The sequence below is a fragment of the Temnothorax americanus genome, unplaced genomic scaffold (genome assembly GCF_048541705.1).
Source record: "Temnothorax americanus isolate GAGA-0224 unplaced genomic scaffold, ASM4854170v1 Scaffold55, whole genome shotgun sequence".
NCBI classification, from domain to species: Eukaryota; Metazoa; Arthropoda; class Insecta; order Hymenoptera; family Formicidae; genus Temnothorax; species Temnothorax americanus.
In genome coordinates, this window is record NW_027509705.1 from 628,929 (window position 1) to 647,288 (window position 18,360).

The following is an 18,360-nucleotide window of genomic DNA, read 5'->3' on the forward strand; positions in this document are numbered from 1 at the left end:
TTGATCAACTCTTCTTTGACATCGATGACAATAGTGAGATACGACAGGCCATCAACGGCCCATTTTCTCATATCTTTTTCTTTTTTGGGATTAATCAAGAATCTTCTGCAAATCTCGGCCAATTTCTTCGTCGCTCCATCTGCGAACGGTTCGATAGTCGTGTAACGGCGTAAAATGCTTTTTTCAAATTTGCTTATCTTGCATAGACCAATTAACGCTCGAACCCGTATTGAGTCATCCTTAGATTGATACAGGTTCTCCAATATATTTATACATTGACATATGAACCAGTTGGCCTTTTTATATTTGGTCATAGCAGCAACGATACACTCGCAAGCCACTTTTTGTTGCAATACGTCATCCGTTTTTGACATAACAAAGATTATCTCAAAAATCCCTTGCTTAAAGATAACTGCTCCCACAACATCTAACGGACCGAATATTAAGGTTGTTATCGCCACTACTATGCCCACCTGTAAAAGAATTAATTTACAATTTATACATTTTTACGTGAAACAATATTTGATTAAAAAGAAATCAAGGCAGCTACAATGTTACTCAATTTTAATGGAAAATAAGAGAAATATTTAGTAAATTATGCTTCAGAAAATAAGATAGATGGCAAAGTCATATATTATATTTCAATAAATATTTTGACTGTTATAATCGGATTTTAATTTATATTATATACAGAATATAATATACATCATCAACAATTGAAAGAGAAATCTTTTTTGACACATTTCTGTTTTAAAAATATAGAGTTTAAATTTTTTAAGTATGCTATAATTAAAGAGATAATAAACCCTTTATTTTAAAATAATTAGAAAAAAATCAAAGTTACAAAATTCATACTTTGGATTCTGTGTCAGATTTAAGCAATTTATCCTCAAAAAATTCTTCAATGGCCTTGATAAATGTCCTCTTATCATCATTACAGTACATGTTTTCATATATCTTTGCTAAGCACATACTGATTATAGTTCGCGTGGAAGACGTTATGTCAAACGAGAATTCGTATTCCTCCAATTGACTGGCTATCTCCAATAATTTTTGCAAACCGCGAAGCTCGACCAATTGTTCGGCCCAGTTTAATGCAGTATGAATGTTACGCGTAATAAATTCTATTATTGCGTCTCTAGCAAGTCCTGTTATTGTCTTATTCGTTACGCTATTTAACAAGCATGACAGAATCGTATCAAGTTCATTCTTATGTGTTTCGCACAAAGTCTTATCGGGTTTTGAATCGCGTTCATTATTCATACCGCTGTAAGTGTTCAATATGTTCTGAAACCAAAATATGCAACAATATTTTAATTACTAAAATATGTGTAAATATGTATAAATGTACGTATTATTTTGTTCGATAATATCAACCTGTAAACAATATTGAGACGCGTTGACTATCTTTGGAGATGTGCTGTTCATGATTTCCAGACACCAAAGCAAACCGACATATCTCATAATGGACTCGGTTCGTTTAATATTGTTCCTGCATAACTCGCCCACAATGCGAATCGCGCTACAGTTCGCTTCCTCATTCTTTTCAACTTTTATAAGTTCTGCGATTTTTGATACAGCTTCTTTCTGGAATATCTCCTTGGCACTAGCTTCGTCATGTGCGAGCACAAGTAGATCGGTCATAGCGGTTTCACGTTTCTCCTTTTCTGCGCTCACGTTAAATGCTAAATCGAGCATTTGCGATATCTAATACAAAGTAAAAATAAGCGTATTCTTAAACATAACAATGTGTAATAAAAATGTACTAACTGTAAAAGATAATATTTTTATTATGTAACTTCTATCTAGATAGCGTGTATGCTATTAATCAAATAGCAATTAATAATTATATAATAAGAATAACAAACTTAAATTAATTTGTCAAATTATGTGTAATATTTTGAGAAATAAAAACTTTTATTAATATATCTTGTACACTTCAAATCTCTTTAACGCTCCTAGCGCTTGACATCCGCGATACAATTATTACAACATATTTTTAATGAAGTGTTGCAGTCTTTAATAGTTCTTTCGTAATCGCCCAGCTTTAAGGAGCTTCCCTAGTGTAACAGGGCTTAAAAATGAATGATTTTTAGAAGGAAAACGACAAAGCCAATTGATGAACAATTTTTCTTACATATTTTACTATATTTTAAGAGTGCATACAAATTTTTTCAAAATTTTATATCTGTTATTAAAGCTTGTGCCAGCCATTTTTTTGGAGCGCTGCGAAAAAACGATGACCACGATTGCAGCCGTTGTAGTTATCTGAAACCAAAAAAGCAAAAGAATTCTTAATCTACTTGAGTGTGGCTATCATCTAAACTAGAGAGAGAGAGAGAGAGAGAATCATGAAAAAATATTAAAAATTTAAAAAATTATATTGAAAATAACTATAATCGCTATAATTTTTTAAATTTTCAATATTTTTTCATTATTCTCTAGTTCAGACGATAGCCACACTCAAGTAGATTAAGAATCCTTTTGCTTTTTTGTTTCAGATAACTACAACGGCTGCAATCGTGGTCACCGTTTTTTCGCGGCGCTCCAAAAAAATGGCTGGCACGGGCTTTAATAACAGATATAAAATTTTGAAAAAATTTGTATGCACTTTTGAAATATAGTAAAATATGTGGGAAAAGTTGTTCATCAATTGGCTTTGTCGCTTTCCTTTTAAAAATTATTCATTTTAGGCCCTGTCACACTAAGGGAGCCCCTTAAATATAAGGTGCAGCTAGATTTTTGTAGAACACTTCTTTCTCAAAGTTGCCTTCTTTTAGTAATTTTAGTGCGTTTGTGTAGTTACTCAATGCTTCTGACCAATCGTCTATGTTAAACTTTTCATTACCTTCTCTTTCCATTCCTGCGCAGTCAAATCTGACTCTGCCATGGTGGAATATCTCTACAACACAAATCATATGATCCGTTATATATGTTTTAACATGGAAAGATTTTCTGTAATGTTTTATATGTATTATCTTAATTGCGAAATATACAAAGAATGAAATTATTTCTAAATAATTACATGCAAATATAAAAGCATTTAACGTGCCGTCAATAGAGTATTTTGTTTTTTTGTTTTTTTATACATCCAGGTTTCTTCAATTTTTCAAAAAACCAGTTCGTTACATGTTTCATATAAAAAGATTGGCGGCGTAAGGGTAAGCATAAGAAAAAAAAGTCTCGAGCAACAACGAGATAAATATTACATTACACGAAAGTTAATTTTTCAGTTCCATAAAAGAGATAAATATTGTTATCGCATCGTAAAAGTACGTTGAATCGGGAATCTATTATAAAATTATGATTTATTATAAAATTAAGATGCTATATGTTATTTGTCGTTGTTGTTTCTTGTTTCTTTATGCAACAAGAGATTCTTCGTATAACATGAGATGTTTCTAACTACGCGTTTATGTTAATGCTCTAATTGCAACTCAATCAGGTGAACTCGTGTACTGTCCCTACAATGAAATTACTGACTGATCGTTCGGTTTAACCGTTTCACTTTTGAGTAAGTCATACAATAGCGTGCAAGCGGAGATGAAACATTACGCCCTACTTGTTTCGACGATTCGTTGATATATTTTCAGGTAAAGAGTAATAATCTCACGTTTGTTACAAATACCTTTTTATTAGGTCGAATGTAGATCCTTTACCTGTCGGATAACTTTCCTTTTGTTCTCTCGTGTCGCTCGACCACTCTCAAACTTCCTGTACTCGTTCTATGATTGTTTACGACCGTAGGACTTTTCAAGGAGTAACTTAAACTACGGTAAGCATCGTCCGTGGAGATTATCCGATAGGAGTATCGCGAATCGTCTTGCTAGAATAGAATTTCATTCTGATTGGCTTTTCATAACCACGTGACCTGCCTAACTAATAAGGCACAACGTTGCGCGTCACGTGACTTTCTCTAGAAATTCGGTCTTTAACCGACTTTTACCTAAAAGTATATTTTGATAGATCATGGCATACTTTCTTTGTAAACTTTTTGAATTTTTGCAATATCTTCAAAATTGAAGAAAATATAGTACACGAAAATGTGCGTGACGTCATAATGTTGTTGCGAAATCTTTTGAAGTTGCCGTCATCAAAGAAACTTTAGAAAGCTATAACTTTCTCAAATTTAAGTTTTTTTTTTAAATTCAAAAAGTACTAAAAATCGGCTTAGATTCTCTACATTAATTATGGATACCGCTTAATAAAAAATTTTACTTAAGAACCCAATTGTACGAGGTTCTTTTCAAACCGCGTGGACGTAGTTCTTTTAAATCGCATGCGTTTTCTTTTCGTATTAGATGCACCAAGTGCGATCGTCAAGGGTAGGTATATAGCAAGAGAGATTCTACAGTGCAACGAGGAAAAATTGGAATCTCAGCAGAACGATCTGACTGATGCTAAACAAAAAATTATGGAGATTTTTAAGAAAGTGCACAGGCTTGTGGATAGGCGGCAAGCGGATCTGGAGAATGACATTTAAAAAAAATAATTCGGACGAAAGAAGCATCAGCGGGGAGGAATTTCCGTTAGATTTCAAACGACGAGCAAGACGTAAATTAAAGACTGACGTGTTAGAAATTTGTGATTTAATTGATGCTCGATCGTTTTTACAAATATATCTTTCAGCTTCTTGACTTGGAAACCAGATTGCTGAACGTCAGTTTTGAAGATCCGAATAAACTCTGGTCAGCCTTATTCGAAGGAGAGATACAAGAATTTGAGCTACTGATAAAAATAGAGAAACGGAAAGGTTAATACCCAAGCTAATGCCGTGATGGACATGCCGAAAAAAAAATTATTTTAGTCCGTTGAAGAGGACCTAAAAAGATTTATAGCAATTTATAAAACACCCTGCTTTGATAGACGTACCGTTATTTAACGAATTGCAGGTTGGTGATAATAAATTCATAACGCTCAAAATGGTATAATTATAATTGTGCAACTAAACCTAATTATTTGCGTTTAGAAACTTATTATTTGCGTCCCTTTATACGTACCCTATAACGTAATATACGCGCTTACGTCATACAGATCATTTCTTTACTAAATTGGATATTATTTGAAATGTATTTAGGAGACTGCCCGTGTTTTTGTAACTATCTGTGAGAACATGAGAAACAATGAAATTGTCAAAGAGGCGGACGCGGCAATACAATCCGTTATAGAATACGTAAAAGTGAGTAGCTCGTACACTTGTATATGAATTTAAATGTAAACATTATAATATATTATTATTAAATATATATGTAGATTAATTGATTGCCACAAGATAAACAAACTTTATCGGCGTCAACATTAGCCGGCGTTTCCATTTCGCAAGAATCGGGCGTCGAGATGAAAACCGTCTACACGTCTGCGGCACTTTCCGAGCTCCATCGATTGCTGGCAGCAGCGAAGAAAAACATTTTAACCTGCAAGAGCGGCAATTAAAAATTCACAAATATATTTTCGCAGAGACATTGCGAAACGACGCAAGCTTGGCGAGAAAGAGTATACTTCTGTACTTAATGCAGCTAGAATGTTATTTATCGTGGACAAAAAGCGTTGGGTCAAAAGTCTTGTGAATGCAGAATTACATTATTTATTAATTATACTGTACATTATGCTGTCATTTATTAAAATAAAAAATAATTCTATTAATATGACATTAAGATCCCAATTAACATTTATATATAATTTTTTTAATCGACATGTTCTAAATCGACATGACTATCAATGTTTTGTGACGCAGCAACCAGTAAAGCAGTACGTGCTAATTCCTTGATCTTATTGTCTGGTACGGTATCGTTCTCGGACAATGCCGTCAGTGGTCTTATTATGTTTGTTTTGATGAGTTTTGCATCGAGGTCTTTTGTACTTCCCATCATATTTAACGCAATTTCAATACCTTTATGCTGCAAGTCACCGTCTGAATTAGTGAGTAAGTTGTATAGGAATTTTAGCAAAGGATCCGAATAGATTATTTCGTCGCAAGCCTCTTTGCTGACCGCCGTCAGCATGGCTATTGTTCCAGCCAATGCCTTAATAGTATCTATATCTTTATCTTTGTTCTCGAACAATAATGTAAGATACCCAACTTGATAAAATCTCTGCTCGCAGTATTGGACAGCAACTTCAGGGCATAATACCAAATTGTTTATGAGTTGTGCGGCCTTTCGTTTCAACATGTTGTTATCGTCACGCATATAGTCCTCGAATTTTTCAAATCCTACCTCGATGAATATATGTTCTCGCATGCTGTTGTTGACGCTAGCTAGATTGCACAAAGCTGTTAGAACCTCGCATCTCTCATTTACGGAACACTCCGAATTCAGGAGATTTATGATTGTCCAAACAATCTCCTTGATTATCTGATCAGAAAATGCAGAAGGTATCGTGTGTGCTAGATGGACCAGGGCTCGCGAAGCATGGTTCTTTCCCTTGTCTGTGCTACTCAGAACTAATGACAATAATGCCTTCGCGCCGCCTTGTTGAACAACTATTTCTCTCAACTCCTGTTGACTGCATATCGCATGGAAAACGCGGGCTACCAATTCCCTGCAGTTTTGATTGTCTGTTTTAGCGAGTCTCGCCAGAGCGCTAGTCACACCGACCTCCACCAACGCGCGCCGACTTATTTTCATAAAGTCGTCTTCTTTAGGCTGATCTCTCCCGGAAAAATAATATTTGATAAACATTACCGATTCTATCATCTCGGGTATAAGTTCATTATCGTCATAAGCGCAACACAAGTTCGCCAACATAATAGTCAGGTCGTAGAGTACCGATTGATCCTTAGTCTCGGCTAGCTCAATAATTGCTTTTACTGCGCCTGCGGCTTGTTGTTGGTTTTTGATCAACTCTTCTTTGACCTCGAAGATGATAGTGAGATACCTCAGGCCCTTAATGGCCCATTTTCTCATATCTTTTTCTTTTTTGGAATTAATCAAGAATCGTGCGCAATCCTTGGTCAATTTCTTCATCGTTCCATCCGCGAACTGCGCGAACGGTTCGATAGTCGCGTAACTGCGTAAAATGCTTTTTTCAAACTTGCTTATTATGCACAGACCCACTAACGCTCGAACTCGTATTGAATCATACATACCTGTATACGTATACGTAGAGAATGTATAAAGGTTCTCCAATATACGTACACATCGACATATAAACACATTGGTCTGTTTAAATTTGCTTATTGCGACAATGACACATTCACAAACCACTTTCTTTTGAAACACGTCATCCGCTCCCGACATAGCACCGATCATCTCAAGCACCCCTCTTTTAATCATAATTGCGTATACAACGTCTAACGGACCGAACATTAAGGTTGTTATCGCAACCACTCCACGCACCTATAAAACAACGAATTAACAATTTACAAATTTTTACGTAAAACAATATTTGATTAAAAGGAAATCAAGGCAGCTACAGTGTTATTTAATTTTCTTGGATGGCAAAGTCATATTCTTCAATAAATTTTGATCAAACTCTTATACATAATCGTATTTTATATTAAAACTTACAGAATGTACAATATCGACAAATAAAAAAAAAATCTTCTTTGGCATTTTTGTTTTTAAAATAGTTTAAATTTCTCAAGTATGCTATGGTTAAAGAAATAGTCGACCCTTTATTTTGAAACAATTAGAAAAGATCAGAAGTTACGAAATTCATACTTTGGATTCTGAGTCAGATGCAAGCAATTTATCCTTAATAAATTTTTCAATGGCGTCGATAAATTCTTCCTTAGCAGCATCATAGTACATATTTTCATATATTTTTGTTAAACAAATACTGGTTTTAATTCGCGTGGAAGACGTGATGTTTATCGAGGATTCTTTGTATTTGTATTCTTCCATTTCACTGGCTACCTCCATTAATTTTTGCAAACCACAAAACTTGATCAATCGTTTGGCCCAGCCTAACTCGGTATGATGAATGTTACACATAATAAGTTCTATTATTGCGTCTCTAGTAAGGCCTGTTATCGTTCTATTCGCTATATTATTCAATAAGTATGACAAAATCATATTAAATTCATTCTTATGTGTTTCGCACAAAGTCTTGTCGGGTTTTGAATCGGGTTCGTCGTTCATGCCGCTGTAAGTATTCAATATATTCTGAAATCAAATTATACAATAAATTAATTACTAACATACGTGTATACTAACTACATTCTAGTCAATAATATTTACCTGTAAACAAATTTGGGACTCGTTGACTCTATCTGCACATGTGCTGTTCATCATTTCCAGACACCGAAGCAAACCAATATATTTCACAACGGACTCGGTTCGATTAATATTGTTTTTGCATAACTTGCCTAAAATACGAATCGCGTACATCGCTATCTCGTTCTCTTCAACTTTTATAAGTTGTGCGAGTTTTGATACACCTTCGTTCTTGAAGATCTCCTCGGCACCAGCTTCGTCACATGCGTACACAAACAGAATACTCATAGCATAGTCATATTCCTCCTTATCCGCGCTCTCGTTAAATGCAGAATCCATCATTTTTGATATCTAATAAAATGCAGAAATAAACGTATTTTTAAACGTAATGATGTGTAATAAAAATGTAAATATCTGTGATACATAATATTTGTATCAAATAATTTCTATTTATATAGTGTGACTATTATCCCGAGAAAAATTAACAATTATAAAATTAAAAAAACAAACAATATAATTTTTCAAATTACGTTTAGTATCTAGTAAAACAAAAATTCTTATTAATATATCCAGTATGAGAGAAATGTGTGATAATTTTTACATTATCTTTTATTACATGACCAAATATCATGTCTTGCAAGTTGATGAACCTTTGTAATAGTTATGTATATTTACCGTGGCACTAAGATGTGGGTCCCTACGACAACCTTGTACAATTTTATGTAAGCGCTTCTTTACGAGTTGAATAACTTTGTTATTGGGGTCAGATGAAATAATAATCTCCGCGTCCCGATATGCCTCCTCGAATCTGTCTAAAGCTTCTAGTGCTTGACATCTGCGGTACAATGCTTTATTACAACATATCTTTAACGCGCTGTCGCAGTCTTCAATAGCATTCTCGTAATCGTTCAGCTTTAAATAAGCAGCAGCTCGATTTTTGTAGTACACTGTTTTCTCAGTGTTGTTCTCTACTAAGTTCAGTGCGTTTGTGTAGTCACTCAATGCTTCTGACCAATTGCCTTTGTTAAACTTTTCGTTACCCTTCTCTTTCCATTTTTGTGCAGTCATATTTGACTCTGCCATGGTGAAATATCTCTACAACAAAAAATATATGATGCATTATATATATGTTTTAACGTGGGAAGACTCTCGTGATATTTTATACGTATATTATCTTAAATACAAAAGGCATAGAGTATAGGTACTTCCAACCCGCTGACTTTAAATCAATTATTTATTGTCGATCGCGAAAGGGAAAGTTCGAGTTTAGATCGGCAACGATTTATGACACTACATTCAAATATTTTATTTCGTCTTATTGCAAAAAATGCAATTATGTTCGCTTTGCTGCAAAAATCTGGCGCGATTTACATTTGTTTGGGAAAAATGTGCAAATTATCTGAAACGCGCGAGGAGTTTATTTGCGTGATATTGAATCTCAACGTTTTTCTTTATATGAAGGCATCTAACTCTGGTCGTCAACCGAGTATTTGTTGATCAGTTTTTTTACACATCTATAGTTCGTTGGTCTTTTCAAATCAGTTCGGTTGTGTTTCGTGCATGTAAATAGACCGGCACAATTGCCGGTAATGTAAGAATATATTATAAGAAAATAAAGACGCGAGCGCAGTGTTTTTAAATTTGTGAGGGGTCACATTTCGATGAGATAAATATCACAGTTCACAAAATTTAATTTTTCAGTTACATAAAAAAAGAAACTTTATTATCGCATCGTTGAAGTACGTTCTATCTAGAATCAATTTTAAAATTACAACTTATTATAAAATTATAGTGCACATTCATGCAATATGAGATTCGTCGTGAGATGCACCTAAAAATGTGCGTTTAAGCTAGTTAATGCGCTAATCGCAACTTACTCAACCTGTGCCTCGTGCCTCGTGCCTCGTATGTAGTTTAACAATCCTATAGTGGAACTACTGGCTCGTTTGGTTTCACCGTTTCACTTAAACACGTCATACAATAGGTTTCGACGATATGTGAAAGTATTATATTTTCGGGCAAAAAGTAATAATCTTCCGTTTCTACGAATACTTATATTATGTCGAAATGAATCACGTCACACGCGGCAAGCTTTTATTCTGATCGTCGCAGCGAAACAGAACAAAATGTAGAACCTTTACCAGTTGAATAGTTTTCTCTTTGTAATGTTCGCTCGTATCGCACCTTCAAACTTCTTCTTCTCGCCCCACGATTGTTTACGATTTTAGCACTTTTCAAGGACTAACTTAAACCAGCGAATATTATCCGAAAAGAGTACCGAGCGCTGTCTCCCTGCGATAGAATTTCATCCTGATTGGTTTTTCCTAAGCTAAGTTTACGTAACGTACACTATAGATTTTCAGTACTGACGGTGAATATCGGAACGCAGCCTATAATGAGGCGCGCGTCACGTGATTTTCGAAAGCGCGCGCGCTCTCGGCCACGTGAAAGGTCATAGATTGATTTTTCGCAGAATGCGGAACGAGACGATATTGCGGCGATAAGCTAACGATTTTTAATCGATCGTATTTTTTGTAATATTTGGACAGCGGCGGTGGCAGGAAAACGAAAGGCCGTCATTTTGTTATATCCAAGCGCATCAAGCTATCATGCCTGATCTCGCGTACTTTGTAACAATATGATAGTAAAAAAAATTTTTCTTTTTTAAATCGTCTAAATTGTTTCTGTTTTCTAAAATTTTTGAACTATAGATAATAGTCCAAATAACAGATAATAGCTTTGAGAGATATATTTACAATATATATATTATTACCAAAATTACGTTATTTTATTATCAAAAATATCATATTTTTATTATAAGTAATTTATTATTATTATTTTCATTATCAGTAATTTATTATAAGTATTTATGTCATGTATTATTAATAAAAATAATTTAAAGCTCCACTACTGCATACAATTTTGGAGCCGTTAGATTTTGTATTTTCTGCGCACGAGTCTGAGCGGATTCAAGCCACATTTTGGCGACGTCGTAAACTGAGATTTTTGTTTTAAACAATTTACAATTATAGTCAAATTTTTCAGTAAAATTCTACCAATATATTTTCTAAAAATCAGTCCGTTAATTTTCTCAAATATCATTAGAACCTGCTTTTTTTTCTTGTACTACATATATAATAAATTATAAAATTTTAATATTACACATTATAAATTACTCCAAGTTGTTTCGTACGCCTGTAAAGGCCATTGCACGTAACAAATTTTTAGTCGTAACCGTAAGAACCGTAAGAAAATTGACCAATTATAATAAATTATTTTTTGACCGTGAGGAGAATAATTGATCAAAACGTTGTGTATTTAAATATTATATTAATAAATGGCCAGTCGAATTGATAAATGGGTCGAATTGAATCATTTCTTTTGTTTGATTATTATTTGCGTTTAAAATGCTTCCGCTTGCGTGCACTTTAACGTGACGAACATACGACGCTTACGTGTAAATCGCTTTTTACTAGATTGGAAATTATTTGAACTGTGCCGAGAAGGCTGACTATATGTTTCTTTCTGCGAGAATATGATGAGCAATGGAGTCTTCAAAGATGCTCGGCATTTGAATCCGTTCTAGAAAACGTAAAAAGCATGAATAGCTTGTACATCACCTATATAAGAATATAAATGTATATATTATAATATATATTATTATTAAACATATACTTAGGTTCATTAGTTGATATTTTGCAAGAATTAGGCGCTGAAATAAAAACGTCTATACGGTCTATACATCCGCGGCACTCTCCAAGTTTCACCGATTGTTGGCAGCAACGAAGAAAGAAATTTTAACCTGCAAGAGCGGCAATCAAGAATTCAGAAAGAGATTTTCGCAGAGCGACAACCCAAGCCTGTTGAGAAAGAGTGTACTTCTGTACTTGAAGTAGAATATTATTGGGTAAAAAGCGCAGAGGCAAGATTCTTGTAAATGCAAAGTTTCGTTATTTATTAATTATATTGTACATTGTGCTGTCATTTATTAAATAAAAAAAATAATTCTATTAATATGACATGAAGATCCCAATTAACGCATTTATATAATTTTTTTTAATCGACATGTTCTAAATTATCAGTGCTTTGTGATAATTCGTCACTTTCGTCGTTCATTCTGATTTTGTCCCATTCTGCAGCAGCTTCTAAAGCTAATTCCTTGATCTCCTTGTTTAGCACGGCATCGTCTTTGCTTAATGCCCTCAATGCTTCCATCATGTCTGTTCTCATGAGTTTTGTAGCAATGTCTTTTGTACTTCTTATTATATTTAACAATATTTCGATACCCTTACGTTGTACATCACCGTTTGGATTAGAAAGTAAGTTGTATAGGAATTTTAGCGAGGAATTCAAATAGAGTATTTGCTCGCAAGCCTCTTCGCTGACCGCCGTCAGCATCGCTACTGTTCCAGCCATTGCCTTAACGGTATCTTCATCCTTGTCTATGAAAAAAAATGTAAGATGCCAAATTTGATAAGGTCTCTGCTCGAAATATTGGACAGCAACATCACGGCATAATACCAAGTTGTTTATGAGTTCTGCGGATGTTCGTTTCAACATGTTGTTATCGTCATGCATATAGTCCTCGATTTTCTCAAATCCTGCCTCCTTGAATATATGTTTTCGCATGCTGTCGTTGATGCTAGCTAGATTGCACAAAGCTGTTAGAGTCTCGCAATTCTCATTCACGGAACATTCCGAGTTCAGGAGATTTATGATCGGCCGAACAGCCTGCATGATTATCTGTCCAAAAACTGCAATTCCAGGAAATATTGTGTAAGCTAGATGGACCAGGGCTCGCGAAGCATACTTTTTTCCTTTGTCTGTGCCATTCAGCGATAACGACAACAATGCCTCCGTACCGCCTTCATCAATAACTATTTTTCTCAAATTATGTTGACTGCATATCGCTTTGAATACGCGAGCTATTAATTCCTTGCAGTTCCAGCTGTCCGTTTTAGCGAGGTTTACCAGAGCGCTTGTCACACCGGCATTCGCTAACACGCATAGTCTTTTTTTCACGAAGTCGTTGCCATCTTTGGTCAGATATTCCTCGGAAAAATAACGTCTGATAAACATTACCAATTCTGTCATCTCGGGTATGAATTCTTTCTTGTCATAAGCGTCGCACAAGTTTACCAATATAATAGTCAGGCCGAAGATAACCGATTGATCGTTAGTCTCGGCGAGCTCGATCATCGCTTTAACGGCTTGTCGGTCTTTGATCAACTCCTCTTTGACCTCGACGTGGCAAGTGAGATACGACAGGCCTTCAACGGCCCATTTTCTAATGTCCTTTCTTTTTTTGTGATTAATTAAGACTCGTGTACAAACCTTGGTCAATTTCTTCGTCGCTCCATCTGCGAACGGTTCGATAATTGTGCAACCGCTCAAAATGCTTTTGTCAAATTTGCTTAACTTGCAAAAACCCACTAACGCTCGTATCCGAATTGAATCATCCTTAGATTGATACAGGTTCTCTAATATATTTACACTTTGACGTATAAATACACTGACCTTTTTATATTTGGTCACAACGGCAACGATACATTCGCAAACCACTTTTTGTTGCAATATGTCATCCGTTTTTGACATAGCAAAGATCATCTCAAAAATCTCTGATTCAAAGATAACTGCTTCCGCAACATCTAACGGACCGTATATTAAAGTTGTTATCGCAAGTACTATGCGCACCTATAAAACAATCAAGCAACAATTTATAAATTTTTACGTAAAGCAATTTTTTGATTAATGAAAAATAAATTAAGGCAGCTACATTGTTATATTTAATTTTGATATAGAAAAAACGAAAAATCTTTGGTAAATTATGCTTCAGAAATTACGATAGATGATATAATCATACTCAATAAATTTTGATTAAAGTCCGTTATACAATCGCATTTTAATATTTTTAATATATGGTGTAAGTTATACAGTATACAATATTGACAATTAAAAAATAAATTTTCTTTGACATTTTAAATTTTTTAATTGCTTTACAGATTATAGAGTTTAATTTAAATTTTGTAGACTTTAGAGATTATAATCTTTATTTTGAATTAATTTAAGTAATTAAAAAAGACCGGTAATTTCAAAATTCATACTTTGGATTCTGTGTCAAATTTCAGCAATTTATCCCCAATAAATTCTTTAGTGGCGTTGATAAATGTCCTCTTATCATCATTACAGTACGTGTTTTCATATATCTTTACTAAGCACATACTGATTATAGTTCGCGTGGAAGACGTTATGTCGAACGAGAATTCGTATTCCTCCAATTGACTGGCTATCTCCAATAATTTTTGCAAACCGCGAAGCTCGACCAATTGTTCGGCCCAGTTTAATGCAGTATGAATGTTGTGCGTAATAAGTTCTATTATTGCGTCTCTAGCAAGTCCTGTTATCATTTTATTCGTTATACTATTCAATAAGCATGACAAAATCATATCAAGTTCATTCTTGTGTGTTTCGCACAAAGTCTTATCGGGTTTTGCATCACGTTCATTATTCATGCCGCTGTAAGTGTTCAATATGTTCTGAAACCAAAATATGCAATAATATTTTAATTACTAAAATATGTGTAAATATGTATAACTGTATATGTATTATTTTGTTTGATATAATATCAACCTGTAAACAATATTGAGACGCGTTGACTATTTTTGGAGACGTGCTGTTCATGATTTCCAGACACCAAAGCAAACCGACATATCTCATAACGGACTCGGTTCGTTTAATATTGTTTTTGCATACCTCGCCCACAATACAAATCGCGCTACAAATCACTTTCTCATTATTCTCTTCAACTTTTATAAGTTCTGCGATTTTTGATACAACTTCCTTCTGGAATATCTCCTCGGCGCTAGCTTCGTCACGTGCGAGCACAGATAGAGAGGTCATAGCGATTTCACGTTTCTTCTTTTCTGCGCTCAAGTTAAATGCTAAATCCAGCATTTGTGATATCTAATACAAAGTAAAATCAAGCGTATGTTTAAACATAATGATGTGTAATAAAAATGAAAATAACTGTGAACGATAATATTTGTATTATGTAACTTCTATCTACATAGCAAGTATGCTATTAATCAAATAGCAATTAATAATTATATTGAAAAAAACTCAAATCCTTTTCCGTCGTCAGTAAATAATTCAAAAAACAATCGTTTTCGTTCAACCCAACTGGCTAAAATAAATATATTAATAATAACTTGCACAACGTTTTGACCGATTTTCGGTCTTTTTTAAGTGCGTTTCTCGTAATCTATCCGCAAATCCGCATACAAAAATCAATTACGCCGCTGACGTCGTGTCCTAAACTACATCATGCAAACGCAAAGCTAAATTTTAGCTGTATGCGTATTTTGAAAAGAGTAAACTTTTGTTTAACTCTGTTACTATGTAGTTCGATGTTTAAGCGCAGCCGGTGTAAGTGTGGGGGTAAGACGTCAAATCTTCTACAGCGGAGCAGAAAGTTCAGTTGTTGATTGGCGGAGATGGTCTTAATTTTGATCTTGATCCAAGATTTCAATAATAGCCGTTGTCTTCAATCCAAACTGTCTAGTGACAGTGTTGAAATATCCTTCGTCATGATGAAACACCATTTCTCTGGTCCAATAAGGCTCACTATCGTGCGCGACGTTTGGCCGTTGACGGCACGAACCGACGGGTTTTCAGGTTCTCACGCGTTGCCATCATTTCCTGCGACGCCGCGATGCGTATATTGTTACTCCGCCTTCTCCTTTCGCTTCTTTGCTGCCGCTGCCGCCACCACCCCTATCATCAGCATCACCAGCACCATCGCCGTCGCCGTCGCTGCCGCAGAGCCGCCACTGTAATATCAAATCAAGACCATCTCCGCCAACCAACAACTGAAATTTCTGCTCCGCTGTAGAAGATTTGACGTCTTACCCCACACTTACACCAGCCGCGCTTAAACATCGAACTACATATATAGTAACAGAGTTAAACAGAAGTTTACCTTTTTCAAAAAACGCGTACAGCTAAAATTCAGCTTTGCGTTTGCATGATGTAGTCAGGACACGACATCAGCGGCGTAATTGATTTTTGTATGCGGATTTGCGGATAGATTACGGGAAACGCACTTGAAAGGACCAGAAATCGGTCGAAATGTTGTGCAAGTTATTATTAATATATTGATTTTGGCCGGTTGGATCGAACGAAAACGACTGTTTTTTGAATCCATTTGTCAAATCATGTGTAGTATTTTGAGAAATAAAAACTTTTATTAATATATCCAATACAAGAATTATGTTATAATTTTTATATCATCTAGACCAAATATGTCTTGCAAGTTGATGAACCTTTGTAATAGTTATGTATATTTACCGTAGCACTAAGATGTGGGTCCTTACGACAACCTTGTACAATTTCATGTAAGCGCTTCTTTACGGGTTGAATAACTTTGTTATTGGGGTCAGATGAAATAATAATCTCCGCGTCCCGATATGCCTCCTCGAATCTGTCTAACGCTTCTAGTGCTTGACATCTGCGATACAATGCTTTATTACAACAAATCTTTAACGCATTGTTGCAGTCTTTAATAACTTCCTCATAAATGCCCTGCTTCAATAAAGCGGCAGCGCGATTTTTGTAGTACACTGTTCTCTCAGCGTTGTTCTCTACTAGGTTCAGTGCGTTTGTGTTGTCACTCAATGCTTCTGACCAAATGCCTTTGTTAAACCCTTCGTTACCCTTCTCTTTCCATTTTTGTGCAGTCATATTTGACTCTGCCGTGGTGGAATATCTCTACAACATAAAATATATGATGCATTATATGTTTTAACGTGGGAAGACTCTCGTGGTGTTATCTTAAAAAAATGCGAAAGACATAGAGTATATATAAAATTACTTCTAAATAATTATATGCAAGTATGAGACATTTTAAGGGATCGAAAAATAACAATGCAATTGCTAGTGTAAGATCTGCAAATAAATTGTAGTTGCCAAAATTTTTATATTAGTATTAGAGAGTGGAATTTATAATTATGACTGAATAATACTTCCAACCCGCTGACTTTAAATCAATTATTTATTGTCGATCGCAAAAGGGAAAGTTTGAGTTTGGATCGGCAGCGATTTATGACACTACATTCAAATATTTTATTTCGTCTTATTGCAAAAAAATGCAATTATGTTCGCTTTGCTGCAAAAATCTGGCGCGATTTACATGGAAAAAGTGTGCAAATTATCTGAGACGCGCAAGAAATTTATTTGCGTGATATTGAATCTCTACGTTTTTCTTTATATGAAGGGCATCTAACTCGGGCCGTCAACCGCGCGAGTATTTGTTTATCAGTTTTTTTACACATCCAGTTCGTTTGTCTTTTTAAATCAGCTCGGATGTGTTTTGTGTAAATAATAGACTGACACAATAGTCGATAATGTAAGGATATATTATAAGAAAATAAAGACTCGAGCTGCAGTATTTTTAAATTCGTGAGGGGTCACATTTTGATGAGATAAATATCACAGTTCACAAAATTTAATTTTTCAGTTACATAAAAAAAAAACTTTATTATCGCATCGTTAAATCAATTTTAAAATTACGACTTATTATAAAATTAGAGTGCCATGTCATTTTTCGCTTTTTTTCTACAATGCAACATGAGATGCATCTAAAAATGTGCGTTTAAGCTCTAGTTAATGCGCTAATCGCAACTTACTCAACCTTGTGCCTCGTGCATCGTGCCTCGTATAGTTTAACAATTCTATAGTGGAACTACTGGCTCGTTTGGCCTCACCGTTTTACTTAAACACGTTATACAATAGGTTTCGACGATATGTGAAAGTATTATACTTTCGGGCAAAAAGTAATAATCTTACGTTTCTACGAATACTTATATTATGTCGAATTGAATTACGTCACACGCGGCAAACTTTTATTCTGATTGTCGCAGCGAAACAGAACAAAATGTAGAACTTTTACCTGTCGAATAGTTTTCTCTTTGTAATGTCCTCTCGTATCGCACCTTCAAACTTCTTCTTCTCGCCCCACGATTGTTTACGATCCTAGCACTTTTCAAGGACTAACTTAAACCAGCAAATATTATCCGAAAAGAGTACCGAGCGCTGTCTCTCTCTGCGATAGAATTTCATCCTGATTGGCTTTTCCTAGCTACGTGACCGACTAATGAGCCGCGCGTCACGTGATTTTCGAAACCGCGCGCGCTCTCGGCCATGTGAA

At 35.0% G+C, this 18,360-nt stretch overlaps 3 protein-coding genes across 10 annotated transcripts in view; all 3 read right to left on the reverse strand.

The window, feature by feature from the left end:
- LOC143904670 (protein unc-45 homolog B-like) overlaps positions 1-3,753 on the reverse strand; it is a 5,161-nt gene extending 1,408 nt beyond the window's left edge. Inside the window, exons 1-5 of the mRNA XM_077419483.1 lie at positions 3,629-3,753; positions 2,849-2,902; positions 1,378-1,707; positions 856-1,287; positions 1-473 (exon numbers count right to left, since the gene is read on the reverse strand). The exon at positions 1-473 is cut by the window's left edge and continues 1,408 nt beyond it. Of these exons, the coding sequence (XP_077275609.1) occupies positions 1-473; positions 856-1,287; positions 1,378-1,707; positions 2,849-2,890 (1,277 nt within the window). The 5' untranslated portion in view covers positions 2,891-2,902; positions 3,629-3,753. The remainder of the gene's footprint in view (positions 474-855; positions 1,288-1,377; positions 1,708-2,848; positions 2,903-3,628) is intronic.
- A 1,806-nt stretch (positions 3,754-5,559) lies between these two features.
- On the reverse strand, positions 5,560-10,500 carry LOC143904665 (protein unc-45 homolog B-like). Of its 3 annotated transcripts, none has more exons than XM_077419477.1 (5): positions 10,341-10,500; positions 8,832-9,251; positions 8,181-8,507; positions 7,662-8,105; positions 5,560-7,337 (listed from the first exon to the last, which is right to left on the reverse strand). In XM_077419477.1, the coding sequence occupies exons 2-5, from the start codon at positions 9,237-9,239 to the stop codon at positions 5,685-5,687; spliced, it is 2,832 nt and encodes a 943-aa protein (XP_077275603.1). In that variant the 5' UTR covers positions 9,240-9,251; positions 10,341-10,500; the 3' UTR covers positions 5,560-5,684. The 3 variants fall into 3 exon arrangements, with proteins under 3 accessions (XP_077275603.1, XP_077275602.1, XP_077275601.1); XM_077419476.1 differs by having other exon boundaries at positions 10,298-10,500; XM_077419475.1 differs by having other exon boundaries at positions 10,034-10,500.
- A 1,034-nt stretch (positions 10,501-11,534) lies between these two features.
- Positions 11,535-18,229, reverse strand: LOC143904664 (protein unc-45 homolog B-like). Of its 6 annotated transcripts, none has more exons than XR_013259011.1 (6): positions 18,103-18,229; positions 16,503-16,922; positions 14,910-15,119; positions 14,261-14,692; positions 11,832-13,850; positions 11,535-11,738 (listed from the first exon to the last, which is right to left on the reverse strand). XR_013259011.1 is itself a non-coding variant. In XM_077419474.1 (6 exons), exons 2-6 carry the CDS (start codon positions 16,893-16,895, stop codon positions 12,557-12,559), a joined length of 2,373 nt encoding a protein of 790 aa, XP_077275600.1. In that variant the 5' UTR covers positions 16,896-16,922; positions 18,103-18,229; the 3' UTR covers positions 12,421-12,556. The 6 variants fall into 6 exon arrangements, 2 of the variants coding, with proteins under 2 accessions (XP_077275599.1, XP_077275600.1); XR_013259009.1 differs by lacking the exon at positions 18,103-18,229 and adding an exon at positions 18,000-18,095 and having other exon boundaries at positions 14,787-15,119; XR_013259008.1 differs by lacking the exon at positions 18,103-18,229 and adding an exon at positions 17,840-17,989 and having other exon boundaries at positions 14,787-15,119.
- Between the last annotated feature and the right edge of the window lie 131 nt (positions 18,230-18,360).